The 24,968-nt window shown below is 44.9% G+C and overlaps 1 protein-coding gene across 1 annotated transcript in view; it reads right to left on the bottom strand.

The window, feature by feature from the left end:
- Positions 1-24,968, bottom strand: part of LOC148518205 (uncharacterized) — a 108,481-nt gene that overhangs the window by 48,268 nt on the left and 35,245 nt on the right. Inside the window, exons 10-11 of the mRNA XM_088477509.1 lie at positions 17,702-17,877; positions 11,490-11,711 (exon numbers count right to left, since the gene is read on the bottom strand). Of these exons, the coding sequence (XP_088333635.1) occupies positions 11,490-11,711; positions 17,702-17,877 (398 nt within the window). The remainder of the gene's footprint in view (positions 1-11,489; positions 11,712-17,701; positions 17,878-24,968) is intronic.

Genomic DNA, 24,968 nt, shown 5'->3' with positions numbered 1-24,968 from the left:
ACATCAGCACAAAGTAAAAATGTAAAACACAATGATGGAAAGTTCTGAAGTAATCAATAGATTGCACATTTAACCATCTCCAGAGAGGCTTTAGCTGCAGGAGGAAAGTGAGAACCCAGCACAAATTGGAATCTCTACAATCTACTGCACAACTAAGTTAATTAGAGAAAAGCAAACTCAACATAATGCAGCACACAGCATGGAAGATAACCACTACTACATTTTAACCCCTGCAACACCAGCAGTAGTAGATACCTGGGGGTATATTTACTAAAGTGCGGGTTTTTAGAAGTGGAAAAGTTGCCCATAGCAACCAATCAGATTCTAGCTATTGTCTCCTAGAAGGTGCTAGATATATGTAAAGTAGAAATCACTCAACATCGATGTTGTGGGCTAAATCGCACATTTACTAATAAACAAAAGTTTTATATTTTTTTATATAGATTTTTATGTGTTAATAAATGTGCGATTAAGCCCCTGAAACACAACATTGATGTACATCGATTTAGATGCATTTCTAATCGATTAAAATCGTCCCTTTAGTAAATTTGCCCCTTAGGATGTGATACATTTTCATAGTTGCCTTAATTTTAGCAAGAATACTTTTTTAATTTCCTAATCTACCCAATCAAATTCTATATTTAGAAACAACTGTTTGTTTGTTTTTTAAAAAGTTTATTTTATGAGCGTCCCATAAAAGGCACAAAAAAATATAAGTTTTCATGATTCTTCATACATACTTTGAGAAAGCCAAGAAAAATGTATTTGTCTAGTTCTCTTGAGTTTAGGGATACCTAATATTTGTATTTTATATATGGATTGAGGGTGATATAAGGGCATAAGTGGGAGTATGCTTTTCTCTTTCTCACTTGTATTGTTGACTTTATTTACACAATATTTTTTTTAAACATAGAATCTCATATAGGTCTCCCCTATTGTTGTCATCATCACTAGAGCCAATGAAAAAAACTGGGACAGAAAACATTCACTCCCAAAAGTGATCAATGATCTACTGAAGGCAAAGTCTAAAGCTAATTTCACCCTACTCATCCTCATGTACCTCCCTGCTGCATTCGGCACGGCTGATCGCCCTCTTCTTCTGCATACCCTTCACTCGGTTCTACCTAATTCTCAAACTGTCCAAAACAAATCTTAGAATTTTTGCTCGTAGAGTCAGTAACACCACAATATCCTCAGTCTCCCCAACCCGCTGCCTTGATGTCCTCTGCTTTATTCATCTCATCCCGTCCCAGTCCTGTTGCCTCCAACTTAGATATATTGCCAGACTATGTGCTTTTCTTACCAAAGATGCTACCAAAACTGTTATCTAATTTCTCTCATCCTCTCCCACCTTGGCTACTACATCCTCCTCCTATCTGCCACTCCCCTTACCCATCTATCCTTGTTTCAATTCATTTTAAATGCTGCAGTCAGACTGATCTTCCTCTCTCACCGCCTCACATCTGCAGCACTTCCTTACTAATCCCTATACTGTCCTCTGAAATCTAATACAAATGACTCACCTTTATCTGTAAAGCTCTAGTCAATGCCAAAGCTTCATACATCTCCTATCCCATATAAAACTACTCTCCCTCTGGCCCATTTAGATCTACCTCTGACTTGCACCTCGCCTTGGGTAACCTCCCCTTATTCCTAACAAGACTTCTTCTGTGCTGCTGCCCAGTTATGGAGTTCCTTAGCTCGCCCGATCAGACTATCCCACAATCTTCAAATTTTTAAATGCTCTTTGAAAGCCCATCTCTTTGTTAGAGGTTACCTTACTCCTACTACTCACAATGATACACCCTCACAACTGTCCAAATCTCTACTCTGAGCCACACTCACTTCTCGTCCTACTGAGGCACTGCACTAATTACTGCCTGTCTGTGTGCAGTGTCAGGTGCATTAACTGATTCTCCTGTCTGGACACAGCCCAGCTGCACAGTAGTCTGTCATTTAGGGAGACTTGCTCTGATTGGACTCTGGCCCTCATTCAGAGCCACTCGCAAACAGCAGTACGCTCGTTGCGTTCCGATGTTGACTAACCGCGCATGCGTCGGTGTAACACTGCGCATGTGCGTACGGCAGATTGCGAGTTTTTTTGGTCTCGTTCGTCAAATAGCGTACAGAAAGTGACCTGTCAAATGTGATTGACAGAACAGGGCGTTTTTGGGTGTTGACGGGGGTGGAGATGGAAAAACGCAGGCATGGCGAGGCGTTTTTGGGGCGTACATACATTAGCAGATGCGAGCGTAAAATGTGTACGGACCGACTCATACGTCACTGGATGATCCTCTTTCCCTTCAAAATGCTCGCACAGCTTAGGGTCTGGATTACTCGACCACATTGGCGATGGCCTTCACCTCCATACCGGCACTCCTCGATGTTGCTGCGATTAATCGCGGGTGGTCTGAACAGCAATTAGTGGTGGATTGAAAACCGGCTTGGTATGTGTATTGAAAGTAGTTTTTTGTGTTAGCACAAAAGCGTACGCAGGTGGAAATCATAGCTGCTAATGTGATGATTACACAATCAATTTACGTACATTTGTGGTATTTTCTTTTCCGGCTCAATTTGTTAGTTAGGGCCTATTGTAACAATAATGTCATCGTGTTTTTTTGGTTTTTCCCTTTTTCTTTTGGCCTGTTGAATTTGCCCCGTTATGTTAAATTTGAAACGTTTCTTAAAGAGCCCTTTTTTTGGGGGCCATGTAAAATGTGGTTCTTGCCAGTTTGTGCCTTTTGGCCCAGGATTAAATGTAATCCATTGTGACAATAATGTGAGAATACAATGTCAGGTTTTTTTTTTTTTTTTATTGCTCAAAGAAAAAATCACAATTCAAAAATTTTTGCCCAAAGTTTTTTTGCAGGGTTCAATTCCAAAGTTACAATAATTGGGCCAAAATAAAAGATTTTTGAAATGTAGAACACAAAATTAAAAACAATTCACAAGAAAGGAGAGGGAAGTTTTGACCAGAAAGGAATATGAGCCAAGCACAGAAGGAGTGTGGGAAAAGTCGCCATTGCTGTCACCGTTTTTTCACCCGTTTGGCTGGGGGAGGGAGGGCGCCAGACCGGGTCCGGGATGTCATCGGGCTGGCCTGTCCAGAGGCAGATGTTGTGGCCTCTGGACTAGGCACAGGGCTAGGCACATTTGGAGGATTGGCTGATGTTGTGCCAGAGGTGGAGGATCCTGATGTTCCGGCAGGAAGGGAGGTCGGCTCCACCATGTGCTGGCGAACGAGCTGCTCCAGGGCATTGGCGATGCGGATGTTGACCCTGGCATTTTCCGCCAGGGCCTGACCAATGGTCACGTTGGCCGCAGCATTTTGTTCCAGGGCCTCAGCCACCCGTAGCAGACTGGCGTCCATCCTCTGCAGAATCTCCGTATGGAAATCCGATTTGAAATTGAGTTCTGTGAGGAGGGCCACTGCCTGCGAGGGGGATTGCCCTGGACTGGCTTCTGCAGGGTCCTCAGCCGGATGTACTGGTTCCTCCCCTGCAGAGCCAGCAGAAATTCGGCGGCCAAGGCTCCCCTCTGGAGCAGACTCATCCGCCTGTGTCTCTGTTAGGAAAAATGAGAAAAGACTCACATTAGAATCTACATATTGGCCCACTAACATTTCAGAGTTGGTGACATCACAAGATTTACCTGGGACAACATGAGGAGCCGCAAAGTCTGGCATGTCCGTATCCATGTTGGACACGCCAAACACCTCCACAGGCTGCACACACCCCTGTGCCAGCTCTTCTAAATCCGTCAACTCCAATGACACAGGGGTGGGACCCCCACCTGTCCCCCTTGCATGCCTAGCCCTGTCCACGAGTTTTTGCTTTAGGCAATATTTGAAGTCGCCCCATCTGTGGGAAAAAATGGAAGCCATTATCCTTTTGTTTAAAATGGTGTTTATTTTTAGGGGGGGCAAGTGTTTACTTACCGCCGTTTGACATCCCGGGCTAGACGGACATAATCACCCACCCTATTGACAGCAACGGCTACCTCTTCCCACATTCTCCACTTCTGGCTTATACTCATATTCCTGTCTGCCTGTGGCAGGATGTCCACACACTTCTGAATCAAAACCTCCATCTCCTTTCTTGTGAAATGTGGCTGCCTTTTTTTTTTTGCAGCTTTGGCCGGAATACTGGGCCCAGCAGCCTCTTCCATGTCATCCTCCTCACCTATTTGTGTAAATATTCAGATTTCTCTAATTCACAACTTGCCCAATCTTATGTTTCAAATTAATCATTGATACAAAATGCATGAAAGACTTACCGCCTGACTCTTGGGCATTGTTTCCCTGGTCTGTAGCCATGTCTGAGGTCCAAACAAGAAATACACCAGAATTTAAATGTGTTTTCGTGACGTATTTATACATGCGTCCTTATTTTGCGGCCGCATCATTGATTGTGCGTTCCTATGATCCCTCCTTAATTTGTGCGGGAAACGAAACACTATTTATGGCTTGGTGTGTCTCGAGTCGAGGTGGCGTTTTTGGATTGTTGGAGGTTACCTTGGTTGGAGTTTCTTGTTTGCGGATAAAGGAGTTGGCGTTTGGAGTTTATTTTGTTTGCTAGATTTGCGTTTTTATTTTCCGTTCACTTTTTTTGTATATTTTTTTTGGCCTCGTTTCTTGATTTGGTAAGTTTTGTGAAGTCTAACTTTGGTTCAATTGGTGTCTCATTGTGTTTCTTCTTGTTATTAATTTTGTGATCCATAATTTCATATCTTTTAGCATTTTTTTAATTTCGGACCCAAAGACCTTTTGATTTGGAATCTTATATATTTGATCTTGGTAAGTCCATTTTTTATCTTGTATTTGCGAACTAATTAGCGCATTTTTCTCAGTTTGTTTATTAACTTGTATTTGCGAACTAATTAGCGCATTTTTCTCTGTTTGTATAGTGACTTGTATTTGCGAACTAATTAGCGCATTTTTCTCAGTTTGTTTATTAATTTGTATTTGCGAACTAATTAGCGCATTTTTCTCTGTTTGTATAGTGACTTGTATTTGCGAACTAATTAGCGCATTTTTCTCAGTTTGTTTATTAACTTGTATTTGCGAACTAATTAGCGCATTTTTAAATGCTTATTAATCCTGTAAAATTTTTGGTGGTTGCCCTTTCGCTTTTTTGGCTTACATTTCAACCCATTTTGATGTACTGTGTGCAATGTCATTTTGCTCTTTGGCCAAATGTGTGTTTCGCATATTTTAAGTTTTGTCTAGCACAAAATTTAGAAACATAAATGCACAGACTAAAATTTTTCAAATTATTTTTGGGATTAATTTCAGTTTGGGCGTATCATGACAATACCCCGGCATGTAAGCAGCAATGGATGGTATCATCAAGCTAAGTTGTTCTTAATTTTCTTTTGGGGTGGGTCCAAAGCCTTACATTCCAATCTTGCCATTTCAGGTTGATCTTGGGCGGATTGTTCTGGCCATGCTCCCGGAAGCCGACCAACCTCAATCTCGTCCCAGGCGTAGGCATCGTAGGCGTGCAAGGCCCCAGATATTTCGAACACGTGTCACCCTTTTTGGAATGCCCGATGATGAGGTTTTAAGTCGCTACCGTCTTCCTCCCAAAATCATCATAGACACTCTCTCATTAATAGAGAGTGATCTTGAGCGGCAAATTGACAGTCCAACAGCAATACCACCACTTACGCAATTTATGGCGGTGTTACATTTCTGTGTCTCAGGATCGTTTCAAACAACGGTGGGAATAGTGGCGGGCATCTCACAATCCTCCTTTTCCAGGATCCTGAGGGCAGTGATGGAGGCACTTTTCAAGCACCTCCATCATTTTATTAAAATGCCTTTGGATATGGGTGCCCTTAGTGTGGCCAAGGCCAATTTTTACCAAATAGCTGGCTTCCCACACATCATAGGGGTTGTGGATGGTACTCACATACCACTTCAGCCTCCAGCACGGCTGGAGGCAATATTTCGCAACCGAAAACACTATCACTCCCTGAATGTAATGGTGGTATGTGATGCCTCCCTCCAGATCCTGTCCTTGAATGCAAAATTACCAGGAAGTGCACATGACTCCTTCGTCATCCGGCAATCAGGGATATGGCACAAATTAAACAACCTCCAAGCTGGTGATGCGTGGCTTCTGGGTAAGTGTAGACCTTTAGTACATAACAATGTTAAGCTTGATACACAGTGATCCTGATGTTGTCTATTCTTTTCACAGGAGACAGTGGATACCCTTGCATGCCCTGGCTGCTCACTCCTTATTTGGCTCCCACACCAGGTCCACAAAGTGAGTTTAATACCGCACTCACAGCCACCAGGCAAGTGGTGGAGCGCTGTATCGGCCTTTTAAAAGGCCGATTCAGATGCCTCCACCGCTCTGGTGGTGAGCTCATGTATTTGCCGGATATGGTTTCGAAAATTGTGGTCCTGTGTGGGATCTTTCACAACATCGCCATAAGGAGTGGTGTTCCAATGCAGCCAGAGGATGCCTTACCTGAGGATGGCCCCCCCGAGGTTGGTCGGAGGTCAGTATGTGGGGGGGCCATACGCGATGATGTGGTGGCCCGATATTTTAGGTAATTATTGACCAAACAACAGTGTGTATACCCAATGTGTTACGGTTTTTTAGCGTTCATCTTTTTTGATATTAATTCTTGCACCATCTTCTGTTTGTTTGCATAATCTTTGGCACTCCCACGATGACTACTTCCTGCTACCCTTCAAAAACCTTTATGTGGAAACTTCTGGAATATATTCTGACACCAATATTGCAACGCCATATTTTTGAAATCATGTGGGCATGGACCTTCGTCAACCAGTTCTTGATTTGTTGTGTGTTTGTTTCGTGTTTTTGGTATGTGGTGTATTTCTGATTATCACTGTGTGTTTTGTTTGTGAGTGACCACTTTGTATTTTGATTGCTGTTGTGAATAAATATTTGGAGAGTGTAATTTGTTTTCTTTTTGGGCACGTTAGAAGCAAGTGTAAACAAACTCCCAAACGTTAATTTTACCTAAGGGGTAACCCAGTAATGAAGCAAGTGGAGCTAAAATGTAATATGTTTTCGGGGTACTAACCAACACACCAAGGAATCCTGTACAATCAGTTGCCTTCGTAAGATTGTCCTAAGCAGTTTGGCCACCAAATAGGAACCTGAAAAATGGTGTAAACTATCATGTTGACCACCACAAAAAAGGAAAATGACATTGGTACTGGGAGGTGTTTCTTGTGCCTGTTTGCATTCAAAATACAACACACAATCTGTAGTGAGATTCTGTGGCAATCCTTGCTTGAAGAGTCTACTTATGTCAGTGTAAAGAATCTTGGATTTACTCCAAACGCATGAGACAGAGCTTGATTTAAAACTGATTTATTATGAAACAATTAGAAAAAAAAAAAAAAAAAATACTAATTCCTAAGGAGGACCAACAGATGGTCAAGGCTCTGCAGAAGCCCGGTGACCTGCTCCCGCATACGGCCCACACAATGAAATATTTGTTCCCGACGCCTCTGTTCCTCTGTGGGTGACAAAAGTTTGGGGATTAATAAATCGATAATGAAGCAACATTCTAAAAAAACACAAAACAAGCAAACCAAAACTTAAAAGCTTGTGGGCAAAAAAAACATTACACGGATAAAACCCAGCACCCCAAAATGTCGTAGGCCAAAAATACAAGGGCCCTAAAAAAATGCACACAGGTGTGATATATATGTATGGTGACATCAGCAGGAACAGGTAAAGACAACCCCCAAAAATACCCTAAGGCGACAGAAAGCCAACAAAAATGGGGACGACACATGATTACATACAAACAGTTTGTGGTGGCCAAAAGAAAATTTAAAAACATACCGTTCTCCAAAACGCCAGAGCCAGAAGCCACTCCCTGGACCACCTCGGAGGTGGCTACATTCCCCAAACCTAGGGGCAGGGTGTTTGAGGAATCCTGGGAGGGGGTATTTGGAGGAGGGACGGATGGAGGAGAGGGGGAATTGGGCAGGAGGGGAAGTAGACCTGAAATCTCGGCCACAGGGTCTGGGGAGGAGGAGGTAATTGAGGAATTGGGGGTTGGAGAGAGGGGCCGGGACCGGCGTCTTGTCTGGCGATGCCGCCGTAGTCTTTGCTGTGCCCCTAAAAAATGAAAAAAATATTGTGGTTAGTTTCAACAGGAATCCAAAATAAAAAACAAACAAACAAAAAAAAAAACAATGACTAAATAGGACAGACATGAAAACATGCACATGCAGATATGACTACAATGACTCAATAGGACAGACATGAAAACATGCACATGCAGATATGACTACAATGACTCAACAGGGCAGACATGAAAACATGCACACGCAGTTAGGGCCCACAAGATAAACTTGAAAACCACAGTCCACAACACTTACTTTCCGCAATCTGCATGCGAAAGCATGCCAGCAAGCGGGGCGTCCGCCGGTGCAGGTCCGACCACCTGCGCTCCAGCTGGCCAATATGTCGGCGTGAGCCAAAGGAGCGCAGGCGGCGACGTACCTCCGCATATGCGGAACGCTTTCGCCTATTTGAGATGGGTGGAGGCTGACTGGTGATCCGCCTGTCCATCACCTCCGTCAGCACCAGCAGTTCGCGCCTGGTGAATGCGGCGGATCTCATGATGGCAATGGTGTTTTTTTGGCAAAATATTTTTAATAAAGCACCCAAAAAAATTTTGATTGGCTAATGTATTTGGGAAATTAACAGGACAAATTCTATTGGTTAGTGTATGGGTCATGTGTTCGACAGGGGCACAAATCTCTTGAGAGTTATGATAGGCTTGATGCAGTGACATGCGTAAGCAAATTTAAATAAAGAAATGAAACACAGAAAATTTGTGGGGATCCAAACAAATAGAACAATTGTTTAATTGGGGCTAACATGTCTTTTGAACAATAAAAGCGAAGGTTTCAGCCGTACGTATTCTGCGAGCAAATACAAACACGGACAAGATTAAAGTTTATTGCATTGTGTTGAAAAAAAAAAAAAAATTAAGCTAATTGATACATTGATTGGCATGATACGATTGAGGGAGGTAGGCAGAAAAAACGAGCAGGTCATCGGAATCTGACAGTCCCACTTCCGGTTTGTACTTGTGCGTGCGTTCCCTTCAAGCCATTTCAGGGATGTACGCTCGCTATTTGGCACGCTCGTTAGTTAGAGGAGGGGTCGGCTGAGTTTGGGGCGGATTTTTTGCTGCGTACGAAAATACGAGCGAGTGCTTGAATATAAATATTGTTTTACGTACGCCGAACGTACGTACGCCCAATTGCGAGTGGGTCTGAATCAGGCCCTCTGTCTCTGTTAAAATCCAGCCAGCTCTGCACTCCATGCCGGTGATAGAATTTTCTTCATACTACCGGTTTCCTGTATCCTGCCTGTCAGTTGAGTTCAGAGTCAGTCTTGCTGTGCTCCGTGTGTGCTGTTTGTTCCATCCAAGCGGCTCCACCTGTAATCCATCCACACGTGTTGCTTGTACCATCTGGGCAGCACGGAGTGCTTCCTACTTCCGAAGTGCCTGTCACCAGCCAGCGGTTTGTGTCAACCCGGCGGCGCTAGTCACAGTTCTGCGTTCCAGGTGTGCAATCTAGCACACCGTCGCCAGTGTCATCCTGACCGCACTGCTAGCAGCTCTGCGTTCCAGGTGCGCCATCTAGCACACCGTCGCCAGTGTCATCCCGGCGGCACTGGTAGCAGTGCTACATTCTCTGTTGCATTCCTCTCCTTAGTCTCATCAGCCCAAAGGCTGCAACGGTCCTGGGGCCCCAGGTCACTATAAGCCCTCAAGGCTGCTGCAACAGCCCAAAGTCTGCATCACATCGTCTGCCCATTACTCACAACTATAAAGGCCACAATCAGCCCCCAAGGCTGTTCCAACAGCCCAAAGGCTGCATCACATCGTCTGCCCATTGGCCACAACTAGTCTCTATCAAATCAGCCCTCAAGGCTGCCTCTACAGCCCAAAGGCTGCCCCTCATATTCTGCACTTGACCACAACTAGTCAACTGGCAGCAGTCCTCTGACAACTCTTGTCTGATTAACCATCCAATCCATAACAGTCGCACCACCAAAACTTATACCAGCCCTATAGCAGATGCAGTTTCTCTGTCCGAGCATGGCATCCTTTGTGAGCGGTTGAGAGTGCAAACACTTTTACCTACACGCCTGCAACATTCCCATAACACGCCCATGAGACGGACCATCTCTGTGCGTGCACTAAGACACCTCCTTGTCACTGTCTAGGTACTTCATTTTCAATACACTTCTCCCTGCATATGTCTGAAATCACAACTGCGACTCTGTACGGATGCCATACAAACGCATGCGAGGTTCAACTTAGACGCATGCGCAGTAGCAAACATTTGCTCCACTACGTCCATCATCGGCAGTGTGTACACCTCTAAATCATGCCCACTGTGCACTGAAATGTACCCTGATAGCCATAGCTAGATTAAGGCCCTAGGCAAAATACTGGGGCCCTAGGCAAAATACATGAGGCCCTAGGCAGAATACTGGTTCGAAATCCTCATCCCCTCCAATCTGTCTTTGCACAAATCCCTTTTCAATACAAATGATTACTTATGTAGCACATTTTTACACTCACTTATACATATGGCATAAGGCAGGGATGGGGAACCTCAGGCCCAGGGGCCGTATAAGGCCCTCGGAATCATTTGGTCTGGTCCTCTGAGCTTTTTTCTGCTAGCCTCATCTGGCTAGCAGGGTGCCTAGAATGGCACCCTGTAGCCAGAATCTATGCAGCAGTGCCGCCTGGATAGTCCTTAGGATGCTTCAGATGATCACATTGCTGTAATCACCAGCTATTGCGGCCCCGCGCTCATGTGACATCACACCGAGGGGGCATGCCCTGCACCGGGCCCGCGAATAATGTTATATATATCAAAATGGCCCTCGGCAGATAAAAGGTTCCCCACCCCTGGCATAAAGAAACCATATTACAAAGGAGGCAGCCATCTAGGGCACACTACAATTAGTTACACCGGCTGCACACAAAACATAAAACTCAAATACAAGATGCCCAAAGTATTATCAGTTTCATAGATTATTCATCCTATAGAATAAAGATCCAGACGAGGCAGTGATCTTGGACACACTATATAGGTTTTAATCGGTGGAATAAGCAATAAGTGGAGATGCAATTACACTTCGGGGAGATGCAAAGTAAGAAATACAAAGTAAGGGGCAATTTATGAGCAACAAGGCACCCACATAATGATCAGAAGGACTCACTGAGCTCTGTCTGCACTGTGACATCCTCCCCCTCATTGCCCCCCTCTGCCATCACAAGAAATGCTGAGAATCTGTGAGCCTGTGTTTATGTAGCAGACAGATCATGTCAGTGTCTGACAGCAATACGCCTTTTCCCTCCAGAGAGATTTTAAAAACAAAAGGTCAGATGTAAGCTTAAAAGTTACTTCTCTTCTAAAGAAAGAAAATGTTCAAGGTGGGATACTTTACTAATCTCACCTTGCCGGACTGCTTTGACTTCCAGGCATAGAGATTCTGGATGTAATCGGCTCTGCTGGATTGGCCCTGCTCTCTCAGCTGATGGTATTCCAGGTCTAGAGCCTTCAATTGTTGCTCCAAGCTTGGTCTTCCAGAAAAGCCATGTAGCTTGCAGATTGCTTGTATCTCTTCATCTTTACCTGTAGCTTTGGCACTGCTATAATCAGTTCCCTCATCTTCAGTCTGAAATATAGAAATCAGAATGAAAAGCGAAAACTGACAGCATAATATTTCCTGCGCACACCTATGTATAACTACCTCCTAAACCTAACCATAACGTCTTCAAGTATTTCACCTTCTCTGTAAACTCAAATCCTGATTACAAAGTGGATTCGTCCCCTCCTATTTTGTTTAAATTTTCATAAGGTAATGATGCATTGGTAGTGTTCGTAGAAAATAATATACCTGCTAAACTCTTATACAGCTTCAAAGAGTAGTATACGGTAACATAGGTCAGTACATGGTATCACAACACAGTACACAGTGGTTAAAGTTATGGCAAGTGGACCTCATGACATTTGCATTAACACGGAGCTAAAGTACCCTGGCACAAGGACAGAAAACCCCTAAGGTGCTCTTACTTTTTTTTTTTACATAAAACTTTATTCTTACAATAGTAAACTCAGAATCATGCTGTATTATTACACCACATCAATATCACCCTACAAGTCAGGCACTGACCACCTGTACACTCATCTTGTGCATTCTCTGTACTGGAAAGTGACAGCTGTAGTATGGAGCTTGTTTGCAACCAATAACAGGACGGACACGTTTGAGCACCGTGACAGTACAAACACAATATGAATTTCAGGGTTAAACCTTTTCCACTCCTTTGCAAATAAACATTTGGATATGTTTTGATACTGGATACAAATTATGGACTCGAGAGAAACCTGATATAGCCCTGTATCTGACCGTATCCTGTTATTTTATATGTCACTGACATGTGGTTATAGCCCTGTGATTTGTGCTAGCAGTCCTTATCTCAATGGAGATCTGAGCAGTGTATCTGTTATTTACAAAACGCTTTAATCAAAAAGTAGAGAATAGAATTCTCCAAGCATGGATTAGATTTTCTTACACACAGCAACAATTAACCATGTTTGATGTGGATCATCTGGATTACTTTTGTGCTTTTGTCTTTGAAATCCTTCATACAGTACAGTACTCTGTGGTTATAATATTTCATTTATTTAACAAGAGTAACAATTTCAAGATGAATAAAAGGTCAGTGAAAGTGTCGTTTTCATGTAGTCAAGGAAATGACCCTGATACAAAGGAAAAAACAAGTGCGGTGACTCTAATGGTTTCTTGTGAGAGACATAGAGAACATAACTAAAGCAAATTACACATTCACCTTTTCTGCTTTGTGTCTTACAGCACAGATAATTATACAGCCATTCTCACCTTATTTGGTCTATACTGAGCCATGACAGCATGAGAGAAAATCAACTTTGTTTTATCTCTGCTTTCTCACAAAGCATTTACCCCTGCAAATTTGTCTGATAGAAGTTTTTCTATCCACTAATCTATGTCACTGTATAGCAGTCCCCTACAAACAATGGGTCTGATTTGGAGTTGGGAGTAAAGCTGGCCACACACTAGACCAACTTGCATCCAACCAGCCAACTAGTTGATTGGTTGGAATAAAAATCTGGTAACGTATGGGAGTAAATGATGATCAGCAATTTGCTCCTAAATGCCAGAAAACAGATAAAAATGGTCGTCAGACAAGTTTTTTTAAAATGTTTGATCTAAACAATTTGTTCAAACAACAGTTTTTGTCCATTTTCCAGTGTTTTGGAGCAAATTGCTGATTGTTATTTGCTTTGTACCTTACCAGATTTTCATTCCAACCAATCAACTAGGTGGCTGGTTGGACAGATAATCTTTAGATGTGTGGCCAGCTGAAGTTAACTGTGTGCAGTCACAGGCACCCTATAAATTGGTGATCCACAGATAAAGACAAATCAATTTGTAGAACAAAAGGACATAGGGCACAATTTATTAAGCAGTGGGTTTGGTGGAAACCAATGTCAATTGACGGCAATTTCGTGTCAAATTGATAGCATTAACTAAGCGGCCGCTTTGTTGTCTTAACTGAAGCCGCTGTCGATCCCAGTGGTTTCTAAAGGACAACCTGCTCTGGCGTGTTCAATTTGGCAGCGGTTGAATTGAAACCATTGTGGAACAGAGGCTAAACAACTGACAAACGCTGCACATATCACTATGATCTGTGCAGACTCTGTTATGTATAAAAGGACAAAAATAGTGGTTCAGACTGGTGCAGGTTATTGGAAAATAAGAGAACCCCATGCCGTTTTTCCCCCCTCTCTTTTCCACAAATTTTTTTCTTAAACATTTTGAAATATTTAAAACATAGTAAAGCCTGTACATATCATAGTGATCTGTGCAGTGCTTCACCCAAACTCGCTCGCCACAGGCAGGTCTATTGTTTGGGTGGGTTTGCTAGTGGATTTATGGCAGATGTCGCCTCATGAATTAGAGGTTTCTATTCTATGCTCTTATTTCCATGGTCAAAAACATTGATGGTGCTTCGATATTCAATTCTATTCTAATCTAAAGTGTGCTTTCTCTGTGGTTTTGCCTTGTTTTTGGCCTTAGCAAACCGGCGGAATGCAAACCCACTGCAAATTCGCTAGGATTTAGAATCCATCGCTTAGTAAATGCAGCTCATAGGGGCTTATGTAACAGCCTGCGAGATGCATACTCTGGCGAGATTCCAGAGAGTCTGTCTGTGGCAATAATTTACAAGGCAAAAGCAGCTTGGTGTCGCCATTTAAATGATTGCCGCTTTAATAATGCAGCCAGACTCAGTGGAATCGCGCCAAATCCTGCATCTCACACGCTATTACATAAGCCCCATAGTCTAAAATTGGAAAGAAGGAGACTGGAGGTTACATAAACACTTTGGGCCAGATTCAGACCCACTCGCGAGCGGCTGTCCGCTCGCAAGTGGGTCGATGGTGTGCACTGCGCATGCGCACGACGGAGGGAGTTCCATCGCGCGCATGCGCGAGACGCGACGAGCGAAGGACTTTCCTTCGCTCGTTGTGTCTAATCAAAGGGTGCGTGCTGTCGATGTTGATTGACAGCACCAGTGGCGTAACTAGGGCAGGGCGAGCGGGGTTCGTGCCCTGGGCGCCGTTGGACCGGCGGCGCGGGGGGGTGCCGCCGGCCACGGTACCGGCCCGCCCGCCCTAGATAGCCAGTGTAGCGCCGACCGCAAGGAGTGCGGTCAGCGCTACACATTTGCACAGGACCGGCGCTAGGCTTCCAGCGCCGGTCCTGTGCTGCACGCCTGAGCCCGTTCCCTCCCCCTGAACGCTTGCCCAATAGCGCCAGGAGGCGGGCTCAGGCTGTACATAACACACACATGCGTGTGTTAAACAGCAGCCAATGAGAGTCAGATAGACTTTCATTGACTGCTGCAGCACCCACTGCAAGAGCCGGACTTCCGTCCGGCTCCTGCAGTGGGTAATGGGACTGACGTCATGACGTCAGTCCCATAATGCTGAGCGCGCCAGCCCGGGCGGACTGGAGGGCGGGAGCGGCATCGCGATCGCGGACAGGAGCAGCGTGGAATCCGGTAAGTATATTTTTATATATATTTATTTATTTTTAAACCTTACCTATCTGCACAACGGGGGAGGGGTTGGCTACTACTGGGGGGGACATCTACTGGGGGTGCCATTGGGAGGACCTCTACTGGGGGGGGGTACTCTACTGGGGACTACTACTTGGGGGGGACTACCACTGGGGGCATTCTAAAAGGGGCACTGCACTCGGGGGACCACTAATGGGGGCAATAATAGGAAGGGCCACTACAGGGATCGCTGGATAGGGGGGGGTCACTACTGGGAGCCTGCATCAGGGGGACCACTACTTGGGGCACTGCATGGGAGGGGGGGACACTACTGCTGGGGGCACTATATAAGGGGCTTACTGCTAGGGGCACTGCGCGGACCACTACAGGGGGCACTAGATAGGGGGGATCACTACAGGGTGCCTGCATAAGGGGACTACTACTAGGAAAACTGCATGGGGGGGACTACAGTTGGGGGCACTATATAAAAGGGCACTGCATAAGGGGATACCGCTACTGGGCGCACTGCATTGTGGGGACTGCTACTGGGGGCACTGCATAAGGGGGAACACTACGTGGGGCACTGCATTTGGGGGGGCCACTACTGGGGGTACTGAGTAAGGGGAACTAATTGGGGGCTGTATAAGAGGGACCACTACTGGGGATACTGTATAAGAGGCACTACTATGGGCCTGCATGAGAGGGACCACAACTGCATACTGGGGGTACTACTGGGGTTAAGGTGCATATGGATAGGAATGTTCAGTTTGAAAATAAAGGGGTGTGTCATGTTGACACGCCCCATTTTCAAGTGACCACGTCCATTTTTTGACGCGCGCACATGGGGGTGGGGGGGGCTCCATTTTCAAATTTGCCCTGGGCTCCAAATACCCTAGTTACGCCACTGGACAGCACGCCCCCTTTGGTGGGCGTGCCGGGGGCGTGCCTGCCAGACGGAGGCGTTCCCAAGGGAACGCCTACCGTCAGAAGCCGGCCCCACTGACATCACTAGTGATGTCAGTGGGAGTGATTTTGGCTCTGATAGAGCCAAAATCACTCCTGGCCTTGCGGTTGAGAAACTCAACCGCAGGCCTTGCGGTTGAGAAACTCAACCGCAGGCTTCTGCTCGCACTGGCGATGGTCAAGACCATCGCGACCATCATCCTGCACGCTCGTATAGGCTGTGGGTGGTGACCCACAGCTATACGAGCGTCCAGGAGGACGCTCCATATTTATGGAGGTGGGCCCTGATTCAGAGCGAGCGCTCTGGTCAGAGCGTCCGGCTCTGAATCAGGGCCTTTGTGTCTGATCACAGTGGGCAAATCTCTGAAATTTGACCAAACACACACCTACATGTGTATTATCAAATGTGAACAATCCGACTGTCCAGATCATAGAAGGCAGAGTTTCTGTGGTTGGATTCTGACCACATAGTCACATACATGATCAGATGTGGCCAGCATCCAACTGAAGTCACTAGGCATTCCAACAGATACTTGAACGATCTGACTCAGGGCCTGATTCAGAGCCGCTCGTAAGCGGCCGCTCGTTCGCTCTGAGCGATGTTCGCACATCTGCGCATGCGTATGGGTCATAATGCGCATTCGCCAACCAGTCATTGCGGTCGGAAATCGAGCGCTCACTAAATAGCGAGTGCCTGCTAATTTGAGTGACAGGATGAGGCGTTTGTGGGTGGTAACAGGGGAAGGTGCTTGAAAACGGGGAGTGGAGATCCGAACGCAGGCGTGCCAAACGGTCAAAACGGGCGTTTTACGGGTGTGCATAATTAACAAAGCAGCGTCATCGACCACGTCACTTGGTTGTTTCTTAGCCTGAACTGTTCGCATGATTGCGGTAGGAAAATCCAACCACAAGCACTGCGAGCAGTTCAGATGCCTTTCGATGTACTCGATTAATCAAATAAATAGTGGAGATGACGTATGATGCGAGCCGCCAGGGGGCGTCTTTACAAAATAGCGAGTGCATGTTTCGTTCGCTCGCTCAGACATAGAGGCGTCAACAGACCGCAAAGAGCGAGCACTCAATTTAAATATCCGGCCCCTTTTTCTGAACGAGCGAGCGCAAATAGCGTCCGGCTCTGAATCAGGCCCTCAGATCATAGTTAGGATAGACTATCTTTTTTTGTTCTACACATGATGATAAATGACAGAACCATAAAATAACCTTCCGCCAAACGTTGCAGTGAATTAAAACATTCATAGGACAACCAAAAGGCTACGGTGAAGAACAATTTAAAATAAAAAACAAACTGAGCAGATTATATTAGCTAAATTGTTTATCTGTAAATTCATGAAATTTCTCTACCGTGTTTCTTCATTCATATTTCCCATATAAATGCATTACTAAATTGTTAAAATAAAAGAACATCCAACAAAAGTTAAATCTTTTTCTAAAGCTACGGAATATACAATCATCATATGCAGTACATGGTTCTAAGAGGAATCATATAGCTATGGGACAGATATTTAAAAACAAATAAAACTTATAAAAGCTTACCTAAATCTCTATTATTTTTATCATCTAGATCTGTGAAAGCCACACTTACCTTCTTCCTTATACCATACATTTCTGCAGCATAATGACACTCCTCCAGCACTGTGGCAAGATGGAAATGTAACTTTGGGCTCTTTGGATTCAGTGTGATTGCTGATGCGTAGGCCACTGCAGCCTGGTTAAGAGCATCCAAGGGGGACTTCCCTTCCTTGTAGTCAAGCACTTCACCTGTTATTCAAAAGTAATGGAAGATGCTTGGTCTATTATTAAGTATATTATTTATAAAAGTTAAAAAAAGTTAGTTTCCACATTTTAAAGTAGAATATAATGTTGATACCTCTTTTCGCATAGATAGATAGATAGATAGATAGATAGGCGGGCAAACAGAGATAGATAGATGCAGGGTCGGCTCTAGGGGTGTTCGACCAGTGCGGTCGCATAAGGGCGCCACCCATAGGGGGCGCACCCCTCCCAAAATTCCAATTTTAGCGGGACAGTAATTAACTACTGTCTCGCTGTTCCACCCTTGGGCCGAAGTGGCCCGCGGGTGGTCAACTTGGGAGGTTGGGGACCCCCACTGCCGCAGCTGTGCGGCGGTGCCGGACCTCCGGAGTGTGAATGGATGCTGCGCGCATGCGCGCGGCATCCATTCACTGACGGGAGAGGGCTGGGGGAAACTGGCACTGAATAGATGATAGGTAGGTAGTTAGCTAGATAGGCAGGCAGACAGAGATAGATAGCTTGATCGTAGGTGAGCACACAGAGGTAGATAGATGATAGGTAGGTAGATATCTGGGCAAACAGAGGTAGATAGATAGACGATAGGTAGGTAGATAGATACATAGATATATAGGTGGGCAGACAGAGATAGATGGTAGATAGATAGGTAGGCGGGCTAACAGATAGAGAGATGATAGGTAGGTAGGTAGGTAGAAAGATAGATGATAACTAGGCAGGTAGATAGATGATAGATAGGTGGGCAGACAGACAGAAGATAGGTAGGTAGATAGGTGGGTAGACAGAGATAGATAGATGATAGCTAGGTAGATAGATAGGCGGGCAGAAAGACAGAGATAGATAGATGATAGGTAGATAGATAGGTGGGCAGACAGAGATAGATAGGTAGGTAGATAGACGGGCAGACAGACAGAGATAGATGAAAGGTAGGTAGATAGCTGATAGGTAGACAGGCAGACAGAGATAGATGAATAGGTAGGTAGATAGGCGGGCAGACTGATAGATGATAGGTAGACGGACAGACAGACAGACAGACAGATAGATAGGCAGGCAGGCAGACAAAAATAGATAGATGGAAGACAGTGGACAAACAAAAAACAGTGGGTAATAGTACCAAACAGGCATACATTTCCCAAAGTTCCACCTTCACAAATATAAAATCCAATAATGATGCAGCATTCATAATCCAAGTTCCCTCTGAGTCACTGCATTAATCTTGAACCCAGGGAATTCAAGAAAAGGAAGTTCTCCTCAATTTTCTTTATGAACATTAAGGCCATACACTTTGTATCATATTGATATATTTGCTGGATCACACAAAACACCTGAGTTGCCGCCGAACTTTGGGCTTGATTTTTGTATTTAGTGATAGGTGTATGCACGCCCCTTACAGGGGAACTGGGATTTCATGGTGAGTGACCCCTGGTTGTTTAGGTGAGTTAGTAATGCTACAGTGGCAGATTTTATCTAGGGGCTGCAGCACCCCCTCCCCCAGTTAAATCCACCACAACCAGTGTGCCCCCAATCCCTATAATGGCAGGCTCGACACTGGAGTGCTCTTTGCTAATCACACTCCTGACAGGCAATCCCAGGGGGAAGTATTTCCTCCTCCTGGGACTGCCAGGCCAGACTGTGATTAGCACAGAGTGCTACCAATGGGATGCCACACCCCTGCCTTTCCGTCAGGCTTATCTGGCTGCAGCCGATGCAGTCCCTAGAAGCCGGGTTCTGTGCACATGTGCTTTTGTTTTTTCCTCCTGCTAGATTTTTTCGCGCATGTGTAATGCAAACCAGGTCCCGGGACAACTGCACCTGAACTGCCGCCCAGACAGGCCTCCCACTTCATAATGGTAGAAGCCACCAGTGGTTATGAAATACAGATATATACTTGTCAGGGCGTATAAAGAGGGGAGAAGGCCCGTGTGCAGTCTCTGTCTGGGCCCTCTCCTCTTTAGCCAGCAGTGCAGGTAAGTGGACCCTGGCACCTAGTCAGAGTGTACTGCGCATGCACAGGTCTCCAGGAAAATGGGTGTCACGCCACTGATACTAGCACTGGTATGATACTAGTCTCCTTGTAGGTGAATTCTAATTAGGATCAATGATCTAGACAAATATATATTAGTAAAGGGTCCCAGTAAGTGGCGTATCTATAATGGGTGCAGTGTGGCATTCTGCCCATGCGCAGTAGACTCTGGGCACACTCTAGTGCCCGGAGTCTACTAAGGCTCCGGTGGCTGGCCAGCCGCATAAGTCGGCTGCCAGGTACCGGGGAGAGAGGAGGGGGCCCCACACAGGTAGTGCACACGGGCCCTCCCTCTCTTAAGACGCCCCTGGTCCCAGTATATACTGGGTCAACATGGTCCGCCCCTTACCGGGTCCGTCCAGCCTCAAACCTGTCTCCTCACTGCTCCGTCCTGTTCTCGCTCGGTACCATCACACCTCCCACTGCTCCGCTCTGACTCCCCAATCACATACTACTTACCCCGTTCTCAGCAGCCGGCCCTCCTCTCCTAGGTCTGTAAAGTGGGAGACATTAGAGAAGTCCGATAATCGACTGATCTGCGACCGATGCTGCCTCTTTGTACGCTGCCGCTTAGATTTACGAAGCCGCCGCTGGGTGTCTCAATACAAGTCCAGACTGCAGTAACATTTGCATATTTTCACACAGACGCGGCATACAAATTCCCAGCTACGGTGGCATTAGCGTACATTTCTGATCAGGCCCTTGGTGCGCTGTTGTTTGGTGGTGCTTAATAGCAGCAAATTAATATAACAAATAAGACAGATATTAAACTGCCTCTTTGGTATCATAGTAATACCATTTATATACATATGGAATATAATAATAAAAATAGCGGTGAGTAGAAACAATTTAAAACACACAAACCTTTTTTTGCGGATTGCGCTTCAAAGTGCGGCAGTAGCCTGAGTACTGTACCATTGTGGAATTTTATTTGCGGACTTGGGGTCTGATTCAGCAAGGAACACAGTTGCTAATACGCACGCAATCTGCTGATTGTTGCGTACTGCGCATGTGTTTACATTGCAGTGCGCGTGCACGAACCGGCCACTGCGATCGCAGCGGCTACGCAGACCCATTACAGAGAGATTGACAGGAAGTGCCATTTGTGGGTGGTGATGGGGGATGGTCAGGGAAACGCAGGTGTGCCAGTGCATTTGAATGCCGTTGCAGGGGAGTGCATAAATTATCCACTGCGATGCAATACGCAGCCTGAGGCCTGATAGCGTGCGCGGAAGTTAGCAATTTCTGAGTAAGGTCAGGGCTTGTGCAAGTGTGCGTAGCGATGGTACTCGATTGTACCAATGTTTTCGCAACCTTGCTAAACATTATGGATGTGTGTAAGTTAAAGTGGGCATCCTTATGTTATGCTGCGACAGCATAGAGATCACAATGGATTAGCATACTATCACAGTGAGACTGCGTGCGAAATCGCTATTGGAATCGCAGTTCCGATCCGTAATGAATCAGGCCCTTGGCGCACTGTTTTCTGGTGCTTAATAGCAGGAAATAAATATAAATAATATGACTTAAGCTGCCTCTGGCTACGGAACCATCTGTACTTACTGTCTAATTTAAATAAAGCTCTGTTAGTGTCAAAAAGACAGCAAAAAAAAAAAGACCAACTTTGTATGTTACTGGTAAAAAAAGGATATATATGAGAAGCCTGTTTGCTTTAATTTTTTGACAGCTGTTGATAATCAAACAGCAAAATGGAAAACTTGCAATATTACTTTAGAAACCTCTGGCGGTTCTACAAAAGGTTTTCATACACATTTAACTGCCAAACGTAAAATAAAAGTCTGACTAAAATAGGCCATGGTCATACCAAGTTAAAGTCAAATGGTCCACTTATGAAATTAAAAAATTCCTATTCATTTTGGCCTACATAACTAGATGCAACGTTAACGCGAATAACTGACTGGCGTTCAACAGTTTACTCCATCACAGGATTTAAGGCAATCATTATTGCTAAAGGGTATGTTACCTTCCACCCTGACTGCCATAAGAAATAGAGATGTGAATATATATATATATAGGCCTGACTCAGGCTTGTACAGAGATCCTATGGTCTGCGTACAAGTCTGATTGTTAGAGATCAGCACATGCGATACTGTGTATATGAAGGTCTCTATTTGTAAGTATGCTCGCCGTGCCCCTAAGCCACAGCATGTAGGAGCGGGGAGTGGGCAGGGCTGGCCAGCGTTCCAACACACTACATGTATTGTTATTGGTATTATTTTAGTGAATGAAAGTTTTATTTTAATGAAATTATATCTACCCTTTGCTGTTAGGATTATTGTCTGTCAATTATTGGTAGTAGGTAGCACCTCCACTGAACTTATATTTATTATGGGAGATGTGTGATGAGCTAGTTACTATCCATTGAATGATTGGGTGACTTTCTCTTGTCCCAATATATTTTCTCCCCTCCAGAATAGTATAATGGGCGCTGTTTCTTCCACATTTTTGTATTACTGTACTGATAGTTTTATGCTGTTAAAAACAGACATTATTCAGTTTCTTTTCACAGTTTTTTAATGATCCTTAAGCCAGGTACACACTAGACGATGCTCGACTTCTTTAGCGATGGGACTCGACATCAAGTGTATACACACTTGCCGATGCGAGCAGCAATGGCCCCCGTAGGACCTGCATGCACAGCCGGAGGATGCCGCAGACCACGAGCGGGAGCACGCATCGTCAGCAACATAGCGGGTACACACTAGATGTGCCTGATATGTCGCTCCGATATGCCGGATCTGACGACATATCGCCTAGTGTGTACCCAGCATTAGGTGCCCAGTCATTAAAAAGTTTTTTCAGAAAATCCTCTGAAAAAAATTTAAGTTTTCCGAGGATTTCTGCATTAATTAAGTATCCTACTTATGTATCAAGAGATCCCTCTGTTATAGACACAAGAGATTGGGACAATGCTCTAAATGTTATGCTTCTTTCGGAGCCGGCTTCTAGAAAGGCAATATCGATCCACTATTCATTCCTACGATGACCAATGCAGCATGAGGGGGTACGCACCGGGGTGAGTAGGTGGGTGCAGGTGATCCGCTTTATCATGCGTTACTCTTACTGTATTAAAACACTTCACCTATCACGTAACCTACTTTCTGCCATTCAATATCAAGAAATGTTTTTGAATATTTTTTCACAAAGCATACTTCTCCCCGCATTGCCAGTTTCAAGCAGGCATGTCTACTTTGGCCTCTTGCCCTCGCTGTCAATCCTCTGTGGCTGACTTGTATCATTATTTTTGGAATTGTCCTCTCCTGAGAATCTTTTGGCTGCAAGTGAGGAAATATGCCCTAGAGCACATCCGGAAGGTCAGTGAGTGGCGAGGGGTTGCAGAAGACTTCTACTTATTATTAGTGCTGTGGCCCGTTAGGGTGTACTTCAGACATGGATCGATGCCACACCCCCAACATTGCGACTTTTTAAGGAAAAGCTCTTCTACGTATTTGATGGACTGGATCGAAACCATTCTAGAGAAAGAAATGTTTTCAAACTTGGGAAAGTTGTATTGGGACCTTGACCCTTGTATCAGAGGCATAGAATTCACGAGTCACTGAAACGAACCCAATGGTACTGTCTTCGGATGATATTGGAGGACCCTCTGATTCGGTTGGATTTTTAAGGGAACTTCACCTTCCTTTCCTCCCCCTTGTCTTCTTGATCCCACGGCCACGCTCCTTAATTATTTCTTTTTAAGGTTTTTTCGATGAATATCACCGAGTGGTATATTTTTTTAGAGAGATCGAATAACAGGAAAAGTTGTTTTACAATTTTATCTTTTGCTTTAAGACGAGAGCTTACTGTTCCTTTCACAAGAACTGTATTATTAATCTATTTTCCATGTAGAATGTATAACTATTCACAGCCGCATTGTGAGTCCTTATTACTGGAATTGGATGTATTAGTTTCTTTGTGATATGTTACTATGTCTGCAAATGCACCTTGTACGACTTGTTATCATGGTGTTCCAATAAACTTTTCTTAATAGGCGCAAGAGGTTTCTATGGTGTCTGCGATATTGGAGAATTTACCAAGCTTGGCCCCTGTAGCCAGGGCTGGATTAAGGGCCACATGGGCCTGGGGCTGGAAATGTTCAAGGGCCTATACTGAGAAGGCGAGGCGCTGTGACCAGTGCTGTGTGGGTGATGCCATAGTCACAAGGGTGTGTACACCCCCTACACTATCAGCCCCACTGTCTCCCTACATACATTAAAATAGAAATATTGCATAATTTAGTGAGAAAACTAGAAAAACTAATTTAATACTTGATTTATGACCGACTGTGTGGCCAGCTAGGCAGCTGGACATCATCATTATGTTGCCTTGATGGGTCTCCTTTTATGTGGAGGCCTGGAGCTGCAGCTCTATCTGACCCATTGCTAATCTGGCCCTGCCTATAGGTAACAATGGCATTAGCTATTGTAGTCTATAGATTACAATGCCATAACTTTTACAGAGAGAGAGATCCGAAGGACTTTACTTTTTAGCTTACACTGGAACGGGCTCGATGAGGAATGCTAATTTTTTGGGCCATATCGCATTTTCCAGTGAATAGGTCCTTGAATATTTTAGCTGCTCGGCGATCTATGGTTTTAAACATGATAATATGCACAAAAAAGAAGGGACACCGGGCCTGATTCACTACGGATCACAATTCTGCTTACACGCAGTTGCTAATATCAGCGGTGATATGTAAATGTTTGCATTCGCATTGCGATCGCGGCCTGACATAAGGACGCCCACTTCCCCTTACTCGCATCCGTATACTAGGGCAACATAGCGAAACAATCGGTAACATCGAGTAACATCGGACCCATACGCACAGTTGAGGCAGCTCAGACCTCACTCAGGAACTGCTCACTTCAGCACATGCTATGAGGTCTCAGGATGCGTCTGGTATCACAGTGGCTAATTTATGCACGCCCCTGCAACGACATCCCAACGCACTGGCACCCCTGCATTCGGAAATAAGGCACAATGTTTTTGGAGATTTACAGATGGCAGTTGCTGACTGACAAGGATACATGAATAAAAC

This window comes from Taudactylus pleione, unplaced genomic scaffold, assembly GCF_031769625.1.
Source record: "Taudactylus pleione unplaced genomic scaffold, aTauple2 ptg000201l, whole genome shotgun sequence".
Classification (NCBI taxonomy): Eukaryota; Metazoa; Chordata; class Amphibia; order Anura; family Myobatrachidae; genus Taudactylus; species Taudactylus pleione.
The sequence above is the reverse complement of the archived record's forward strand: the minus strand, read 5'-3'. Positions and strand labels throughout refer to the sequence as shown.